Below are 18,163 nucleotides of genomic sequence, written 5' to 3' on the forward strand. Positions count from 1 at the left end.
CCCATATAGGATGCTGGCACTGCAGGCAGCAGCCTTACCTGCTGCGCCACAGCACCGGCCCCAGCTAAGGTGGTTTTTGATTTGTAAGATATTGCCATTAATATTTGTTTCGGAGAGATCCTGCAGGTGTGACTGTTAAGTGACTTGGCACCCAAAGTGACAAGGGCCTTTAAGGCACATGTCCTCAAAGCAGAGTTCCTCTTTCATTTCTTCTTTGCGTTGGTGGGATCACCTGACTCACTGTGCAGATTTCCCTCATCTCTGTCACCACCGAGCTGGGTTGGCTGAGCTCTGTCAGATCGTTGCAGACGTCGCTGTGGGACCTGCTTCCGTCGTCTTAGTGAGAGTCGGTGGGAGCCTCACTGGAGCAGGTGAGGGAGCAGCACCACAGCCTAGGTCTGCCGGGGCCTGGAGGCCTTGCCCCTCGCAACAGGCAGCTCTTCGCCTCAGCTGCGACCCTGGGATTGAGACCAGGACCGGGTTCTTCAAGGGATTCAAAGTGCAGCTTGCTCAGGACAGGTTTTGCTTGGTACTGTGCTGTGGAAGGTGTCTCTGTCTTTTGTCTTTCCAAAGGCCTGTTGTGGACATTTATTGTTTTTCATTTTCAAAACAGAATTCTGTGTCCCTACAGTCGAGAAGACACTAAAGACAGGTGATTGTCACATTTTTAGCAGAGTCTCATTTTCCTCACCAGCTACACTATGAACTAGCTAATGCTGAAATGGGTAGCACTTATTTAAAAAGCGCTTTTTAACTTTTAGTTATTGTAGTCATGTAGCATGACTGCCAGCAACACAGATGCACTTCTCAGGAGCATTCGTTTAAAAAGTAATATCCAGAGTTGGAGTAGTGGTCTCTCACTGGATCATCTCCTTAGTGTGTTCACTCGTGGCACCAGGGAGACCAACTGGAACACGTTCCTTAGAGGATGAGCCATGTGATCACAGGCAGAACTGAGTGAGCGTGGTTAACGTGGAGAAGGGGAAGACAGCGTGGGGCGGGTCCTCAAAGTGTGGAAGGCTGTGCTGTGTCTAGGCACTAGGCTCTGTGGCTGAACTGAGGGCTGAAGACAGAACGTGGAGGGGCTGCCTGGTGCCATTCTGTGCCCCACTCAGCTGACCGAGTGAGGCCGTCTCCTGGAGCAGGGTTGTCTATGGAGGGGTGCACTGTTTACAGAAAATGGGGTCCATGCTGTGATGGAGTCAGGCAGACACTTGAAACACCAGCGTCTCCTAGCTGAGTGCTGGCGCGAGTGCTGGCTGTTCTGCTTCCAATCCAGCTTTCTGCTAACGCAGCTGGAAGTGCAGATGAAGACCCAGGTGCTGGGGTTCCTGCTGCTCACGTGGGATGCACACGTGGGGCGCTGGCTCCTGGCTGTCCCAGCCCTGGCTATGGTGGGCATTTGAGGAGTGAGCCAGCGAATGAACGCTCAGCCTCTCCCTCCCTCTGCTCCCCGTTTCTCTCCTTCGCTTTGCCTTTGAAGTAGATAAGTCTTTAAAAAATTGTCTTTGGAAAGGATGCTGTATTTTTGTATTACCTTAGTTAGTATCCTTACTAAAGAAACAGTTATGAAATATAAGGAATTCAGTAGTTGCTATAATTAAGAAATTCAGCTTTTTGTGGAAGCAGTGTTGTGTTTGATGCTTTATTAAGCTGTAATTGGGTCTCTTTTACTGTCAGACTGGGAGAATAGTGAGAGTCCAGTGCAGTTACAGTCAGCGTAGAGGGAAGCAGGAATGAGCTGCATTGCCTGCTTGGTGCTTACCCTTAGTCAGCGTCCTGCCTGATGACCCCAAGCAGAACGATGTTCGTGTTCCCGTGAGCTCTCGGGGCAGACGTGTTGTCATCTGCTGAGCAGCTTCTCTGGGAAATCGTAGTTTCCTTGTATCCTCAGTACTGCAGCGCATTGTGAGAAGGAGGCTGAACCTTTTCTTACTTCTGTCTTGCGCAGTTTATCTGCTAACCCAAAAGAGTGTTCTGCCCTCCGTTGTCAGTTACCTGCTCTGTGGTGTTGGGTTAGGGGCAGAGAGAAAATAGGAGACATTGGGGTTGCCTGTCTAAGAAAAGCTTCTGGCGCCTGTAGGGTTTGGGAAGAGACTGCTTCTGTTCAGGACCGTGTGTGTGAGGAAAAGCGCAGTGGGCCACCTGCTGCCAGGCTCAGCGCAGGCTCCTGGGAGCTTGCTCATTGGAGGAAGTATACGTAAACATTTATAACTGGTTTAGTTTAAATGTAGGACTCAGTGACACCTTTAGAGCAAATGAAGTATCTGTCTTCAGATACAGATTCTGAAACAGGAGTGATAAGGGCTTGGGGGTTGTAAAAAGAACTTTGACTTGGACCAGAATCTGAGTCAGTGAGTAATGTATAGACAGATATTGATTGTGTTGCCATGGGGAAGGTAGAAGAGAGCGCACAAATCAGGGGGCTATGTCTTCTTTCTGCCTAAATAGTTCTTAATATGCCCTAAATGGGGGCCGGCGCTGGGGCGCAGTGGGTAATGCCCTGGCCTGAAGTGCTGGCGTCCCATATGGGCGCCGGTTCTAGTCCCGGCTGCTCCTCTTCCAATCCAGCTCTCTGCTGTGGCCTGGGAGAGCTGTGGAGGATGGCCTAAGTGCTTGGGCCCCTGCACCCACGTGGGAGACCTGGAGGAAGCTCCTGGCTCTTGGCTTCTGATCGGCGCAGCTCCAGCCATTGCAGCCAATTGAGGAATGAACCATCGGATGGAAGACCTCTCTCTCTCTGTTTCTGTCTCTGCGTCTCTGTAACTCTGACTTTCAAATAAATAAATAAATCTTTACAAAAAAAAATATGTCCTAAATGTTTCCGCAGAGACATCACAAAGATCTCTTCCAGCTGGTACCTGCCCTTCATAGAGAATCACCAGTGCATCTTAACGTTTTTAGTTAAATTGTTGGTTTCCAAAAACTGAGTTGTAAACCTCAGTGGGTGTTGTCAGCAGCATATAAATGCTTACATCAGCATTAACAGGAGTGCTCTTCAGTATGCAGGCCTGAACTGCTTGCATGTTGATCTGAGTTGATGGTGTTACCAGAATTGAAACTGCTGTATTGGATGGCTTGGACATCCTCTAGTGTCCCTGAACCTGGAAGGCACAGCTGCTCTGGCTTTCCACAGAAGCACCTTGGTCTCCAGCCTCTGTGAGAGGTACTGCCAGAGGGACTGTTGTTCCCTGTGTCTTTAAGTTAGTGATGCCTGAAAAGGCAACACTGCAGTATAAACTATGTTCTGATCCTTTAGGTCTTCTGTGGACTCCCTGTAACTTGTTTACTACTCTGAGAAGACTACTTTTTGTTTTTCTTTTCTTTTTTTAAAGATTCATTTATTTGAAAGTCAGAGTTATACAGAGAGAGGAGAGGCAAAGAGAGAGAGGTCTTCCATCTGATGGTTCACTCCCCAGTTGGCCCCAACAGCTGGAGCTGCACCAATCCGAAGCCAGGAGCTTCTTCCAGGTTTCCCTGGAAGTGCAGGGGCCCAAGCACTTGGGCCATCTTCTACTGCTTTCCCAGGCCATAGTGGAGAGCTGGATGGGAAGTGGAGCAGCCAGGTCTCAAACTGGCACCCATATAGGATGCCGGCGCCTCAGGCCAGGGATTTAACCCGCTGTGCCACAGCGCTGGCCCCTACTTTTTGCTTTTTAAGATTTTATTTATTCAAAAGGTAGAGCTAATGGGGTGGGGGGCTGGGGAGGAGGTCTTCCATCCACTGGTTCCCTCCCCATATGGCCACAAAGGCCGGGCCAAAGCCAGGAGCTTCTTCCAGGTCTCCCATGTGGGTGCAAGGACCCAGGCACTTGGGCCATCTTCTTCTGTTTCTCAGGCACATTAGCAGGGAGCTGGATAAGAAGTGGAGCAGCTGGGACTCGAACTGGTGCCCATATGGGATGCCAGCTCTGCAGATAGGGGACTACCTGGTATGCCACAATGCCAGCCCCAAGAAGACTACTTTTAATTAGAGGACACTTTCAACAACTGTTGGAATTCAGCAATAGCCATTGACTGTTGCGCTGTGCTTGACTGCACACTAGGCCCAGATTCTACATTTCAGTAGAATGTCACTGTAGTGCAAATTTGCATGATGGACTTAATTTTGTTTGTTTGTTTTAATGTTTATTTATTCTTTCATCTACTTGAAAGAAGAGTGAGGAGAGAGCCTCCATCCGCTGATTCACTTCCAAATGCCCGCAACATCCAAGGCTGGGTCAGGCCAAAGCCAAGATCCTGGAACTTCATCCAGGTCTCCCATGTGGGTGGCAGGGGCCCAAGCACTTGTACCATCATCTGCTGCCTCCCAGGATGCAACAGCAGGAAGCTGGATCCACAGTGGAGCAGCCAGAACTTGAACTGGCACTCTGATATGGGATGCAGGCATGACAGATGGTGGGTGAACCTGCTGCCCACAGCATCTGCCCCAGGGACTTGGTTTTGGGTAGTGAGTGCTTCAAGGAGATGCTTGCTTACTTGTTTCACCTACAGTTTCCTTTGGAAACAAAAGATTGCACTGCTTTTTAATAAAAGGAAAACTGGTGTGCACTGAGCAGCTCATTCCTGTTAGGTGTCACCAGGAAGAAGGGACCATCCTGGTGCAGCTCTCAGCGCAGTGGCAGAGAGGTTTTTCCTTACCAGAGTCGTAGACTTGCCCCTTGGTGTACCTGATGAACTAGTCATTGTGGTGTCCGTTTAGATTTTGGCTGCCACAGTGTTAGAAAACAGAGTTCCATTGCTGTTGGTGGAAAATAGGACACACACTCGTTTACTGCTGTATTTTCTGGCATGTCAAATTAGCATCATACACTCTTATTCAAAGTTCGGTATCATCAAATAATGCAGACTAAAATATTAAGATTTATATGCTAGGACATCCTGTACCAGATCCTCATCAGGATAGTTTAAGGTGTAATCTAGAGAAGTTTGATTTGGAGGCTTATTTCTTTTCTCCTGACTTTTTTTCTGTGGTTGGCCGAGTTTTAACTTTTTTTGTCTTTGTGTTTTGTTTTACGTTCTCACGACACAGGAAGAAATGCTTTTCCTCTGCCCCTAAGAATAGGGTGCGCACCTTGACCTGGTAGTTCTGCAGAGGAGCCACCGCAGCCAAGCCCCACTTGCTGGTGGTCTGTCTCAGGTCTTGCCAGTCTTGTCTTGAGTCTGTAAACCAGTGTCGGGACCTGCTGTGTTCCTCCGTCTTCTGACCCAGAGCCTCTGAGTAGACTCGGCTCTCTAGCAGCCGCACATCCTCTGAGGGGTTGTCAGTTGCTCACCCCCATGCTTCAGGGGCTTCACAGGTGGGGATGTGTCTGCCTCCTTCCCTGTGCGATTAGTTTTCATGGGCCAGGTGCTGTCGGCCCTCATTTTCCCTCTTAACACTTGGAGTGGTCTTGTGTCTAATACTCAGAGGGGAGAAAGAATCGGATGTGTACTATGTGTATGGCCGTACTTCTTATCCAGCTTAGGGTCTCGGCGAATCCCTTCTCATCCCAGCCTCTTGGCTCTAGCTTCTTCAGCAGGCACGTGGACAGCACCTGGATCGGCAACGCTTCAGTGTTCCGACGCTGACCAGCAGAGTGCGGCTGTGATTTGTGCAGATTGGCGGGAGGGACTGGCGATTGATTCAGCAGTGAATTTAAGTCGCTCTTAAAGATCAGTGGCTTCAGTCCAGTTCATCAGATGATAGATGCCTACCAAAAAGATAAAGCACTTGGAAGTGTTCACTTGTCATTGAACTTTTCCCAGTTCCATTAGAAAATGCTTGGCTTTTTCCCTATAGTGTTTTTGTTTTTGTTTAATGAAGAGGGGAAAGGCATTTTTAGAATAACTGTCTTAGCCGGCGCCGCAGCTCACTAGGCTAATCCTCCGCCTAGCGGCGCCGGCACACCGGGTTCTAGTCCCGGTCGGGGCGCCGGATTCTGTCCCGGTTGCCCCTCTTCCAGGCCAGCTCTCTGCTGTGGCCAGGGAGTGCAGTGGAGGATGGCCCAGGTGCTTGGGCCCTGCACCCCATGGGAGACCAGGAAAAGCACCTGGCTCCTGCCATCGGATCAGCGCGGTGCGCCGGCCGCAGCGCGCCGGCCGCGGCGGCCATTGGAGGGTGAACCAACGGCAAAAGGAAGACCTTTCTCTCTGTCTCTCTCTCTCGCTGTCCACTCTGCCTGTCAAAAAAAAAAAAAAAAAAACTCTTTTTTTTTTTTTTTTTTTTTTAATTTATTTGCTTACATGAAAGTCAGTTACACAGAGCGCACACGAGAGGTCTTCCATCTGCTGGTTCACTCCCCAATTGGCCCCAACAGCCGGAGCTGTGCCAATCTAATCCCAGGAGCCAGGAGCTTCCTCCAAGTCTTACCATGTGGGTGCAGGAGCCCAAGGACTTGGGCCATCGCCCACTGCTTTCCCGGGCCATAGCAGAGAGCTGGATTGGAAGTGGAGCAGCCAGGACTCGAACCAGCACCCATATAGGATGCGCCAGCCACAGAATAACTGTGGCTTCTGACAAACTAGTATTCTTGACCTGGTTCGGAATACCATATCTTCCCTCCTAATTGTTTTCCCTCTTGCATGTCCCGTCTCCCAGGAGGTCCACTGAGTCCCTTGGCTGCAGTGGAGGCTGTGCTTGCCTGAGAGGGCCGTGGGGGGCAGTTGCTGCTCTCTTGCAGGCACGGCTGTGTGTAGACCGTAAGCGATGTCAGGAGGAAGGCTTTGCCTCCTTCCGCTCCCCTCATGCTCCAACAGATCCCGACTGCTTTTCAGCATCGCTGTCAGCCGTTTGGGTGCCCGTGCACCTCTGTATTGACCAGTGGCTATAGAGGTGGTCAGCCCAAGTCGTGTATACTCTATTGTACTGGGGGAGGGACCTTCTGACTGACAGCACGTGAGTTGTGGTGAGGCAGGCAAAAACGGATGTCTGAATTCTCCTGCCTGAGGGCCCGCTGTGTGCTCCGGGTGCGGTGGGCCGTTGTTGAAGGGGAGGGAGAGAAGTGTTGTGCTCCCCTCTGTCCCTGGCAGTGTCGGGGCTCTGAGAGGCAGAGGTGCTGTTCTCTTACGTTGGTGTCCCCCTTGTATGCCCTGAGCTGAAGGGAGCGCTCCGTCAGAACAGTGATGCTGGTGTGCTGACATCGGCCCCGGGTGCCCCAGGGGGCTGTGGAGAAAAGGCGAGCTCGGGGAGCCCGCGCGCTGCGTCCTGCGCAGCCTTTGCCGTACTGTAGGGCGTCTCTCCCTGAGAGGAGTAGTGGAAATGTTTGCTTTTTAGTTCTTCGCATTCAGAAATGAGGAAAGCAGCCTTAGTTTCAGGCAGAAGCACTTTTCTCCTTTGTTCCTACTCTGTGTATAAGTGTGGGCCCCTTGTCCAGTCCAGACTTCTGATTCAGAAGAGGTTGGGGAGGAGGCAGGAATAACTCTTGCAGGCGTTTTAAAAGAAAAATCGAATGGATGACAGTAATGAACCTTGGAGCCAGGTATTGATGTGAATGTGTAACTCTTGGGAACAGCCGTAGGCCCTTGTGTTCTGGCTTGTCACTCAGATAATCCCAGCGTGGGCTGGTGGAGTGTGGCGGAGACTTGGTTCCAAGGAACTGTCTGGCGTGGTGCATAGAAATGCCTGGGCACTGCCCTTGAGGACCGGACGGGGTCAGCCGTCTGGGAAGCGCTGCGAGGCCGAGGAGAGGGGTGGAGAGGAAGCTTCCTTGCATCTGTTCCTGTGCTGTCCTGTTGTCTACTAAGAAAAGCATGTCATTTAGAGCCAGCAGCCAGAGAAGTGCGTAAGTGCTTAACGTTGAGGATGCGAAGACAAGCTGCAGACGGACAGAGTCTTGGTTAGAAAAAGCTTCCGTAAACAGGTCACTGAGGGCGCCTCCATCTGGGGAGAGGGGCAGATCACTGAATTCCCAGGGTCATTAGAAATGTCCGCGATACGCTCATAGTCGTAGGACTTCTACATCTTCCGGTTAAAACCTGAGCATGGGTTCTTCCGGTTACTAAGCATAGAAGAAAAATAACCTTTTATACAGCGTTTTCCGATAAGCAGTCATGCTTATTTTGTTAACGAGCCTTTTTAATTCAGTGTGGATAAGTACACTCGGAAGTCGACCCTGTGCCACTTCTGAAGTGCACGCGTCCTGCTGCCGAGCTCCTGAGAACCGTGCTTGGCTCGGGGGGCTCCCCCAGGCACCGAGGTGTGCTTCACCGGGGTCCTAGAATGACCGTGGCCGTGGGCAGGCACTGAGAGTGGGCTCTCCTCCCCCCGAGCTGCAGGGACAGGCTGGTGGCCACATTCGCACACCTGTGTGCCTTGGTTCTGCCAGGCGGGCAGGGAAACCAGTCCCGGCTGCTTCCGAAGTGAGGCGGGCTTACTTCGGGAAGTTCCTGAATGGCTGGGTTTCGGCCCACAGGGAGGTTTGAAGGGAAGAGAGATGGATAGTGGACTCCTCAGACTTGAGAGGCTGTGCTCAGAATTAGCCTGAAGGATGCCTCTGTGTTTCTAGTCTTTTTTTTAATCGGGCAGTTCTGAAAAAGACCGAGTTTGTGTCAACAACTGAAAAGTCTTGTTTTAAACCACTGAAAAGATGGTTTAAAACAATTTAGCAATAAAACGTCCGTGAAGAATGGCTTGGCTTTCAGTGCAGGGGTTTGTCTGGGAAGCGGGGTGTGATGGCGTGTGCAGAGCAGGGCCGCCTGCAGCGCTGCTTCAGAGCTCACAGAAGTCCAGCCCGAGCGGAGGCCCAGGAGCTCCCTTCTCGGCTGCTGCAGGGGTCCCAGGCAGGACCCCCGGCTGAGCACTGCTGGGAGCCGCTGTTTGCTTTGGTGCGAGGGACTCTTTTTTTCTCTGTTTTTTCATTTTTCATTAGTTAACATTAATTTTTAGATTAGGATAATAAGTGAGACAACATTACATTTGGATTAGTTAACTTGCAGGTAAAACTGGTAGTAGTAACCACCTTAACTAATTGGCAGATAAGATTTGCATATATTAAATTTTAATTCCTGGTTGCTTTGGATTTTGGTTTTGCTGTTTTGAATTTTAGAGCTACTTTATTCTGCAAAACTATTTTGAATTTGGACTATTAAATTGAAGACATTCTGAAGCATATTTTACAGAAGGATTTAGGGTCACATTGGAAGGCATACAAATTCTCAGTTGCCCGAAACAGTAATTTTGTCTTCTTACTAAATACAGCCCTTTGTTTTTAAGGAACTTGGGGAAGTGGATCTGAGTTTGATTTTAATGTGTTAACTCATCACAGTTGTTCCATTCCCATACACACGCAAGGGCTTTTCATTTTTCCGATGGATGCCCTGAAGCCTGTAAGAGTTACCATTTGCTCTGACGCCCAGTGCCCACCTTCTCCCCTCTCAGCAGTCATTGCCTTGTTGAGATGTGCTGCCAGCTGTCGGGGGGTGAGTCCTCTCAGCCATCATGCCATTGACTTGGGGTGCACAGAGATAGCAGGCGTGCTCCCTGAAGAACACCAGAGCAGTGGCAGGGGTATTGCCGGCAGCAGGAGCTCCCTGGCACTCAGTGTGGTGACAATGCTGCAATGGTGAGCGTTTCCTGTTCTCAGAGGTTCAACATCACAAGCAATAACGCACTCACACTTGACTTAAAAATAATTGGTTGGTATTATTTCCCTCATTCTCAACTTTATCACTGAACTGTTTTTTTTTTTTTAAGTCTAAGCTGAATTGTGCCAGATTAGACTCATAGTTGATTAATATAAAAATGTCCCATTCAGAAAAAAAATCAGAGAGAACTTATTTTTGCCTGTCTGCTTTGAGTATTCAGAATACACTAGATAAGGATATCTATTCACCTTTTTGTAGTTGGGGCCAGGGTTTGTGATCCTGTCATCAGTGGATTTAGTAAATATTACAAGTTGTACATGTTTTGACTTTGACTTAAATTTTTTTTTCCAATAGAAACTATGTTCCAACTTCCTGTCAACAATCTTGGCAGTTTAAGAAAAGCCCGGAAAACTGTGAAAAAAATACTTAGTGACATTGGGTTGGAATACTGTAAAGAACATATAGAAGTAAGTAGCATGTCATTTTTAAATTTTAACATGACTCAGCTTCTGGTCCATTACTTTGTGTCAGCACGAGGATGGATAATTCTTTGGTGTGATTCTAAATTGTAACCACAGCGTTAGCTTCGCCAGCGCCTTCTCAGTTAGCGTAAACTTCTTCCCTTCACCCCGAAGGGGCTTTTCCGTCTTTGCATCCTGAAGCAACAGCAGCTGCCGTTGAGGGCTTACGCTTGTCAGACATTGAACCTGGGCGCTTTACTGGCCTCTCCCTTTGTTCTTAACGACTTTCGAGGGGCAGTGGGAATTCTTAACCTCCACTCTACAGATGAAAGATGAGTCAGGGACTAGGTCTGGCCTCAAGACGGAGGGAGCGGTGGTGTCTGTGGGGCTCCAGGCCTGTTCTCCTTGAGAGGCCTGAGGGTGCTGTTGGCCGTCTAACTGTTGAGGCATGGTTACTTGACTGCTTGTCGTCTCTTTCCTTGGGATTTGAGCGTTTGTTGGCCCTTTTTACCCATCAGTGACTACTGTCTTCCCCTTGTTTAACAGTTGGCCTTACACTGTTTCTCCTGCCTTTTTATTCTAAGAGCTTTATAATAGCCCCTGGGCGAGGGCATAACCAGAGCAGTGAGTTCCTCCCTTCCAGGTCTCAGTGCTCCAAGTCTTACAGTTAGGTGGTCAGAGCCTCTGGTTGAAAAAACACAGTGAACGCCATTTCCGTGCTAACCTTTAAATCCTAGCTGGCCAAGGACCATGGCTGCCTTGTTCATCCATTTGTCCCCAGCACCTATAGCACAGTGTTTGGCACAAAATAGGTGCTCAGTAAATGTTTGACTGGAATGGAAGTAAAGGAACAAAAACAAAAATTCAGTAAGCAGTGGTCTTTCTTTTCCTGAGTCCCACTGACACTCTAGGGGTACAGAGTGAAGACGAAGCTCCTCGGGGTGAGCTTCTAGTTAGGTCGTCCCCAGCATGCAGGCTGCCCCTCCCCAAGCCCACGGTGAGGGCAGCTCTGCCCCATGCAGCGGTCTGTTCGCTGCATGTTCGGTGGGGCCCTCTTCACGGGAGCTAATCTCACAGGTGCTCAGGTGCCTTCCGTCCTGCACAGGCTTTGTTCAAACTCTCACAACACTCATTACAGACTGCGGACTGATGTGTGCTTGATCCCCCTCAGACTGAACCGTTGAGGAGCAAGAATTTTTATCCTAAGACTTTTTATCTTCCTAGTCTAAGGGGAAAGGGGTTGTGTTAGCGTTTTACATAAGAGTGCAAATTTAACATCACGTTGCTTGCTTTCTTTGAATAGCTTTCTTTCCTCCTTTTTGGGTTCAAAAATCCTGAATTTTCTTTCCAATCCAATCTCTGGCCCCTCTCCCTCAAAAAATCTTTTTTTGCAGAACTGGACACATCTGCAGAACCATAAACGAACGTTTCTTAAGACTCCATTGCAGTACTATCGCTGATGAGTTACAGTACTCTAAGAAAACTGCTTTGGTACTAATATGTATGTGACCGGACTTTCTAGTTCATTAGAATTCCCAGTGGTTTCCTTGGAAACCTGGCTGACCATCCGGGTACTGTTGGGCTGATAAAAAATGTTCAGTGTAATTTAATTTCCAGGTGCCCTTTTGTCTTGCCTAAGAGCCTTATTATTCCTAGTTTAGATCTTAATGGGGTTGGTTTTCCTGTGCTCTCCTCAACTCTAGTAAAAAGGTAACAATTTATATGTAAGCTTGGGCTGGAGTTGATACCATTATGTTTTTGTAAACTTCTTTCACTGTTTTCTAGGATTTTAAACAGTTTGAACCTAATGATTTTTATTTGAAAAACACTACATGGGAGGATGTAGGACTGTGGGACCCTTCGCTTACAAAAAACCAGGTGAGTGGTGTGGGGGCCCTGAGTGTCTGTGTCCGGCTCATCTCCCTCTTAGCAGTGGTGTGGGGGCCCTGAGTGTCTCTGTGTCCGGCTCATCTCCCCTTAGCTCTCGGCCAGTCATGGTGAGCCGTCTGGTGTGAGAAATGTCAACATTCCATATTTCCATTCTGCACACTTTTTTTTGTCATTGGACTGAAACTTGAGGTGTAAGAAGAAGAAAAGGAAATTTTGTTACTGAAAAGCTCGGGGGGCTGCTTGGCCCGTCCCCCAGAGCCCTCTGCTGAGTTGTTTACCCAGGTTCCAAGCATCTCTGTTCCTGCTTTCGGAGAGCAGGGCCAGACTCGGGTTTTCTTAACTTCTTATGTTGATGGCACCCAGCCTCTGGGAGATGTGGGTGGGTGAAGTCTGTAGGATGGTGGCGACAGAGATAACTTCACAGGTTGGCCTTAAAAACATCAGTAGGCAGTAGCGGCGAGCATGTGTGGCTGGAGGTAGAGGGAGTGTGAGTGGTGCTGCGTTGTCCATGAGGAGCAGCGCGTGGCAGGTCCGTGTCGCCAGCACCTGTTCCAGTGGCGCTGATGCCGCATCAGTGTCTCCTCAGCGGGTTGGAATGTGCTTGGCAGGGAGTGGCTCCTTTTAAACTCAACCTGGAAGATTTGAGGTGGGCCTTACTAAAACTAGCATTCTCAGAAACTTCTATTTAAGTCAGTTTTATGAATCTGATAACTTCGTAGCAGCAGTACTGCAGGAAGAGGACGGGTTCTAGGACCCCTAAGGGTACCTGGATGTGCACACCCTCCTGTGCATTTTGGCCATCTCTGAATTACGCAGACTCTCTAACAGTGCAGGTGCTGTGTTAGCGTTGTCGCACGGGCGAGCAGGGAGTACCCTCAAGGGATTTGGGGCGGAAAGAAGAAAGGTTCCGTGTTCAGCACAGACAATTTTTTCCCCAAGTATTTTCCATCTGTGGTTGGTTGAGCCCGCAGATGCAGAACCCCTAGATTTTGGTTGAAACCAGTGTCTGCAGCAGGTGTTCAGGAGAAGAGGAGATCTGAGTCCGTCATATTGACTTGTCATCGGCCGGGGACGGCGGCCGCACGACTGCCGCTCAGAGCGGCTCTGGGCGTCCGCAGATTCTGCAGTGCGTTGTTGGCTTTTAAAACCAGTGCGCCCCTCACGGTTTGTAGGACGACGACCTTTTTACCTCACCTGTGTCAAAGCAGCTGCCCCCTCCCTAACTGCCGAGGCTGGTCTTGCCGCTCGGAGAGGGACGTGGTCTCCCAGCAGGAAGCGGACCCTCCAGATCCGTAGTTCCTTCAGCAGCAGGGAGACCTGAGTAGTGTCCCCCCTGGATCAGAGTAAAATTGGGTTGAAGTTTGTTTTTCCCTGTGAAAGTCTTTCCAGGAGGGGAAAGGTAAGTTCCGTCTTCTGCTCTTGTCTAGTTGCGTAAAAACACTGGGCCTGGACTCCTCTGTACAGAGAAGTCTGAAGCCTTTAAAGATTCCAGATTCGTGAAGTGAAAATGATTTCACAGAGTTTTTTGTTATTCAAGTGAAAATGTTTATCTTGAAGTTAGCTGGCTTCAGTCCGTCCAAAACCCATCAACAGATGTGACCTGAGTCTTTTCTAAACATTGGGAAAGACCTTAGCATTGAATTAATTTACACTGACCCAAAAATAATCATTTAGCACAGCTTTTTCATTTGAATTTCTGTCTCATAAATTTATTTGTAAAAGGAAAAAAATTGTTGAAATCGGAGTTTGTTCTAAAAATAGCATTCTGAGCGGGGGGGAGGGGGGCCTGGGTGCAGTGCCACTGATGGGTGTGTGTGCTCTCCCCAGGACTATCGGACAAAACCCTTCTGCTGCAGTGCTTGCCCGTTTTCCTCAAAATTCTTCTCTGCCTACAAAAGTCACTTCCGGAATGTCCATAGCGAAGACTTCGAAAATAGGATTCTCCTCAATTGCCCCTACTGTACCTTCAATGCCGACAAAAAGACTTTGGAAACACACATTAAAATATTTCATGCTCCCAACGCCAGCGCACCAAGTAGCAGCCTCAGCACTTTCAAAGATAAAAACAAAAACGATGGCCTTAAACCCAAGCAGGCTGACAGTGTAGAGCAGGCTGTCTATTACTGCAAGAAGTGCACTTACCGAGACCCTCTGTACGAGGTCGTCAGGAAGCACATATACCGGGAACATTTTCAGCACGTGGCAGCGCCCTACATAGCCAAGGCCGGAGAAAAGTCGCTCAACGGCGCAGTGCCCCTCGGCGCGAGTGCCCGCGAGGAGTGCAGTATCCACTGCAAGCGATGCCTTTTCATGCCCAAGTCCTACGAGGCTTTGGTGCAGCATGTCATCGAAGACCACGAGCGGATAGGCTATCAGGTCACTGCCATGATCGGACACACAAATGTGGTGGTTCCCCGAGCTAAGCCCTTGATGCTGATCGCCCCCAAGCCTCAGGAGAAGAAGGGCATGGGACTCCCCCCAAGAATTGGTTCCCTTGCTTCTGGAAACGTCCGGTCTTTACCATCCCAGCAGATGGTGAATCGACTCTCAATACCAAAGCCTAATTTAAATTCTACAGGAGTCAACATGCTGTCGAACGTTCACCTGCAGCAGAACAACTATGGGGTCAAGTCTGTAGGCCAGGGCTACGGCGTGGGTCAGTCGATGAGGCTGGGTCTCAGTGGCAACGCGCCAGTGTCCGTCCCTCAGCAGTCCCAGTCTGTGAAGCAGTTACTCCCGAGTGGCAATGGCAGATCTTACGGGCTCGGGTCGGAGCAGAGGTCCCAGGCCCCAGCGCGCTATTCCCTGCAGCCCCCTAACGCCGCCGCCTCGCTCTCGTCGGGCCAGTTGAAGTCTCCCTCCCTCTCCCAGTCACAGGCCTCCCGAGTGTTAGGCCAGTCCAGCTCCAAGCCCACTGCAGCTGCCACAGGCCCTCCCCCAGCCAACACGTCCTCAACTCAGAAGTGGAAAATCTGTACGATCTGCAATGAGCTCTTTCCTGAAAACGTCTACAGCGTGCACTTCGAGAAAGAACACAAAGCCGAGAAGGTCCCCGCAGTGGCCAACTACATTATGAAAATACACAACTTCACTAGCAAATGCCTCTACTGTAACCGCTATTTGCCCACAGACACCTTGCTCAACCACATGCTCATTCACGGTCTGTCCTGCCCCTACTGCCGCTCGACTTTCAACGACGTGGAGAAGATGGCGGCGCACATGCGGATGGTTCACATCGATGAGGAGATGGGACCCAAGACGGATTCTACCTTGAGCTTTGATCTGACCTTACAGCAGGGCAGCCACACTAACATCCACCTCCTGGTGACTACGTACAACCTGAGGGATGCCCCCGCCGAGTCTGTCGCTTACCACGCCCAAAATAATCCTCCAGTTCCTCCAAAGCCGCAGCCAAAAGTCCAGGAGAAGGCAGACATCCCTGTCAAAAGTTCGCCTCAAGCGGCAGTGCCCTACAAGAAGGATGTCGGGAAAACCCTTTGCCCTCTCTGCTTCTCCATCCTGAAAGGGCCCATATCTGACGCACTGGCACATCACTTGCGGGAGAGGCACCAGGTCATCCAGACGGTCCATCCGGTGGAAAAGAAGCTCACCTACAAGTGCATCCATTGCCTGGGTGTGTACACCAGCAACATGACGGCCTCCACCATCACTCTGCATCTGGTTCACTGCAGGGGCGTCGGGAAGACCCAGAACGGCCAGGACAAGGCCAACGCACCCTCCCGGCTGAATCAGTCTCCCGGGCTGGCGCCCGTGAAGCGCACCTACGAGCAGATGGAGTTTCCCTTGCTGAAAAAGCGGAAGTTGGAGGAGGACAGCGATTCGCCCAGCTTCTTTGAGGAGAAGCCGGAGGAGCCTGTTGTCTTAGCTTTAGACCCCAAGGGTCACGAAGATGATTCCTACGAAGCCAGGAAGAGTTTCCTAACGAAGTATTTCAATAAGCAGCCCTACCCCACCCGGCGGGAGATCGAAAAGCTGGCGGCCAGTCTATGGCTGTGGAAAAGCGACATTGCCTCCCATTTTAGTAACAAAAGGAAGAAGTGTGTCCGTGATTGTGAAAAATACAAGCCTGGTGTGCTGCTGGGCTTCAACATGAAAGAATTAAACAAAGTCAAACACGAGATGGACTTTGACGCCGAGTGGCTGTTTGAGAACCATGATGAGAAGGATTCCCGAGTCGGCGCCAGCAAGACGGCCGAGAAGAAGCCCCGCCCCGGCAAGGACGCCGACAGCTCCTCCGACAGCCTTGAGAACCTGGAGGAGGAGTCCGACGGCAGCGGCAGCCCTTTCGACCCCGTGTTTGAAGTTGAGCCTAAAATCCCCCACGATAACCCAGAGGAGCATGGACCGAAGGGGATGCCGGAGGACGCTTTAGGAGCGGAGGGCAAGCTGGACCAAAAAGAGCAGGGGGACTCCAAGTACGCAGCTCTTCACGGGCCTGAGGCCCCGGCCAGACTCCCGCCCGAGGCTTCCGACAGTGAGCTGGAGCAAGACGACGTCGTGGAGTGGAAAGACGGAGCGTCTCCGTGCGAGAGTGGGCCTGGCTCCCAGCAGGGCTCGGACTCGGAGGACAACACGTGCGAAGGGAAGCCGGGAACCTGGTCTGACGAGTCTTCCCAAAGTGAAGATGCGAGGAGCAGTAAGCCAGCTGCCAAAAAAAAGGCTCCCGTGCACGGCGACAGAGAGCAGTTGAAATGGAAGAATAGTTCCTATGGAAAAGTGGAAGGATTTTGGTCCAAGGACCAGTCACAGTGGAAGAGCACGGCTGAGAACGACGAGCGCTTATCCAGCCCCCAGATCGAGTGGCAGAACAGCACGATTGACAGTGAGGATGGGGAACAGTTTGACAACATGGCTGACGGAGTAGCCGAGGCCATGCACGGCGGCCTGACTGGCGTGGAGCTGAGCAGCCAGCAGGCCTGAGCGCCGGGCTCCCCGGCGTCACGGACGTGCCGCGGCCGCAACTCCGCGCTCCTCAGTACCGGTGCAAGGCTGCCACGTGAGTACTGGCCAGCAGGCAGTGGGGACGTGTGGCCGCTGCGGTCTCAGTGGCTGTGTCTACGTCTGACACGTGAGCGGCTGAGGATTGCTCCGGAACCTTCTCTGACACAGTAACTAAATGTGAAAACCGGGAAGCTGGTGGCTCACGCTGCACAGGAGGGAAAGCAGAGGTTGGTCCTGCTGCCTCCTCACGGTTCCCTCCCGCGTTGAATGGTTGGGTGTCCTTGAGAGGCAGCTCCCTGCCCACGTGGTAGTGCAGGGCCAGGGAGGCGCCGCCAGTCCAGTGTGTACAGCAGACTTGGGGAAGTCCGCTCTTTTTCATGTATTCATTCTGAATAGTTGCAATGTATATTTGTACAGTCTTTTAGACCCACTCAAGTGATGCATATGATATTGTTACTGTGTGCCCATCATAGCTTTGTTTTGTTTCTGTTTCTGTTTTTGTTTTTTTTTAGTGCTGCCCTTGCTGTGTAATAAACGCTGTATCTAGTTTCTCTAGCAAAAGCTTGAACCTGCGCTAGTATGGACTTTGGACAGACTTAGTTTTTTGCACATAACCTTGTACAATCTTGCAACAGAGGCCAGCCACGTAAGATATATATCTGGACTCTCTTGTATTATAGGATTTTTCTTGTTCTAAATATCCTTGACATTACAGCTGGTATTTCAGATCTGTTTTCTGAAATCTTTTAAGCTAAAATCACATGGAAGCATTGACTTCAGCGACTAATTTGGACACCTTTCAGATCTGTATAAAAGTGTGTTGTGTTGAAGCAGCAAACCGACGAGAGCTGCATTTTGGATATTTAGTTTTATCTTTAGTTAAACACCACTCTGGTGTATTCATTTATGCCATCTAATATATGACACACTGTTGTAGTATGTATAATTTTGTGATCTTTATTTCCCTTTGTATTCATTTTAAGCATCTAAATAAATTGCTGTATTGTGCTTAATGTAAACATTCGCTTCATTACACATGATGGCCCTGTGTCCATCACAGCACGGAGGAAACCTGTAGAAAACCAAGATCTGCCCTTTGTCTCAAGGCACCTGTTACAAATTCTTTGGGGTCTGTAGGGTTTTTTTTGCCTTTGAACTGAAAAAGCATCCTTGAGCTTCTCCGTTCCCTTTTGTGAAGGCGCAGCCTGGCGAGCAGTCTCGTGGCCCGGTGGTCTTTCTTTGGATGAATCGATGTTACTTTTCACCTTAGGTGGGAGCAGCTGGAC

The 18,163-nt window shown here is 50.1% G+C and overlaps 1 protein-coding gene across 5 annotated transcripts in view; it reads left to right on the forward strand.

The window, feature by feature from the left end:
- Positions 1 to 17,896, forward strand: part of ADNP (activity dependent neuroprotector homeobox) — a 59,486-nt gene extending 41,590 nt beyond the window's left edge. For 4 of the 5 annotated variants that reach the window (XM_008250426.5, XM_051832611.3, XM_051832612.3 and 1 more), the window contains 3 exons: positions 9,919 to 10,031; positions 11,811 to 11,903; positions 13,743 to 17,896. In XM_008250426.5, coding sequence (XP_008248648.2) covers positions 9,924 to 10,031; positions 11,811 to 11,903; positions 13,743 to 16,856 — 3,315 coding nt within the window. In that variant the 5' untranslated portion in view covers positions 9,919 to 9,923 and the 3' untranslated portion in view covers positions 16,857 to 17,896. The remainder of the gene's footprint in view (positions 1 to 9,918; positions 10,032 to 11,810; positions 11,904 to 13,742) is intronic. The other variant, XM_051832614.3, reaches the window with a different exon arrangement.
- Positions 17,897 to 18,163: the final 267 nt, after the last annotated feature.

The sequence above is a fragment of the Oryctolagus cuniculus genome, chromosome 11 (assembly GCF_051225735.1).
Source record: "Oryctolagus cuniculus isolate XC-2025 breed Fujian yellow rabbit chromosome 11, ASM5122573v1, whole genome shotgun sequence".
Classification (NCBI taxonomy): Eukaryota; Metazoa; Chordata; class Mammalia; order Lagomorpha; family Leporidae; genus Oryctolagus; species Oryctolagus cuniculus.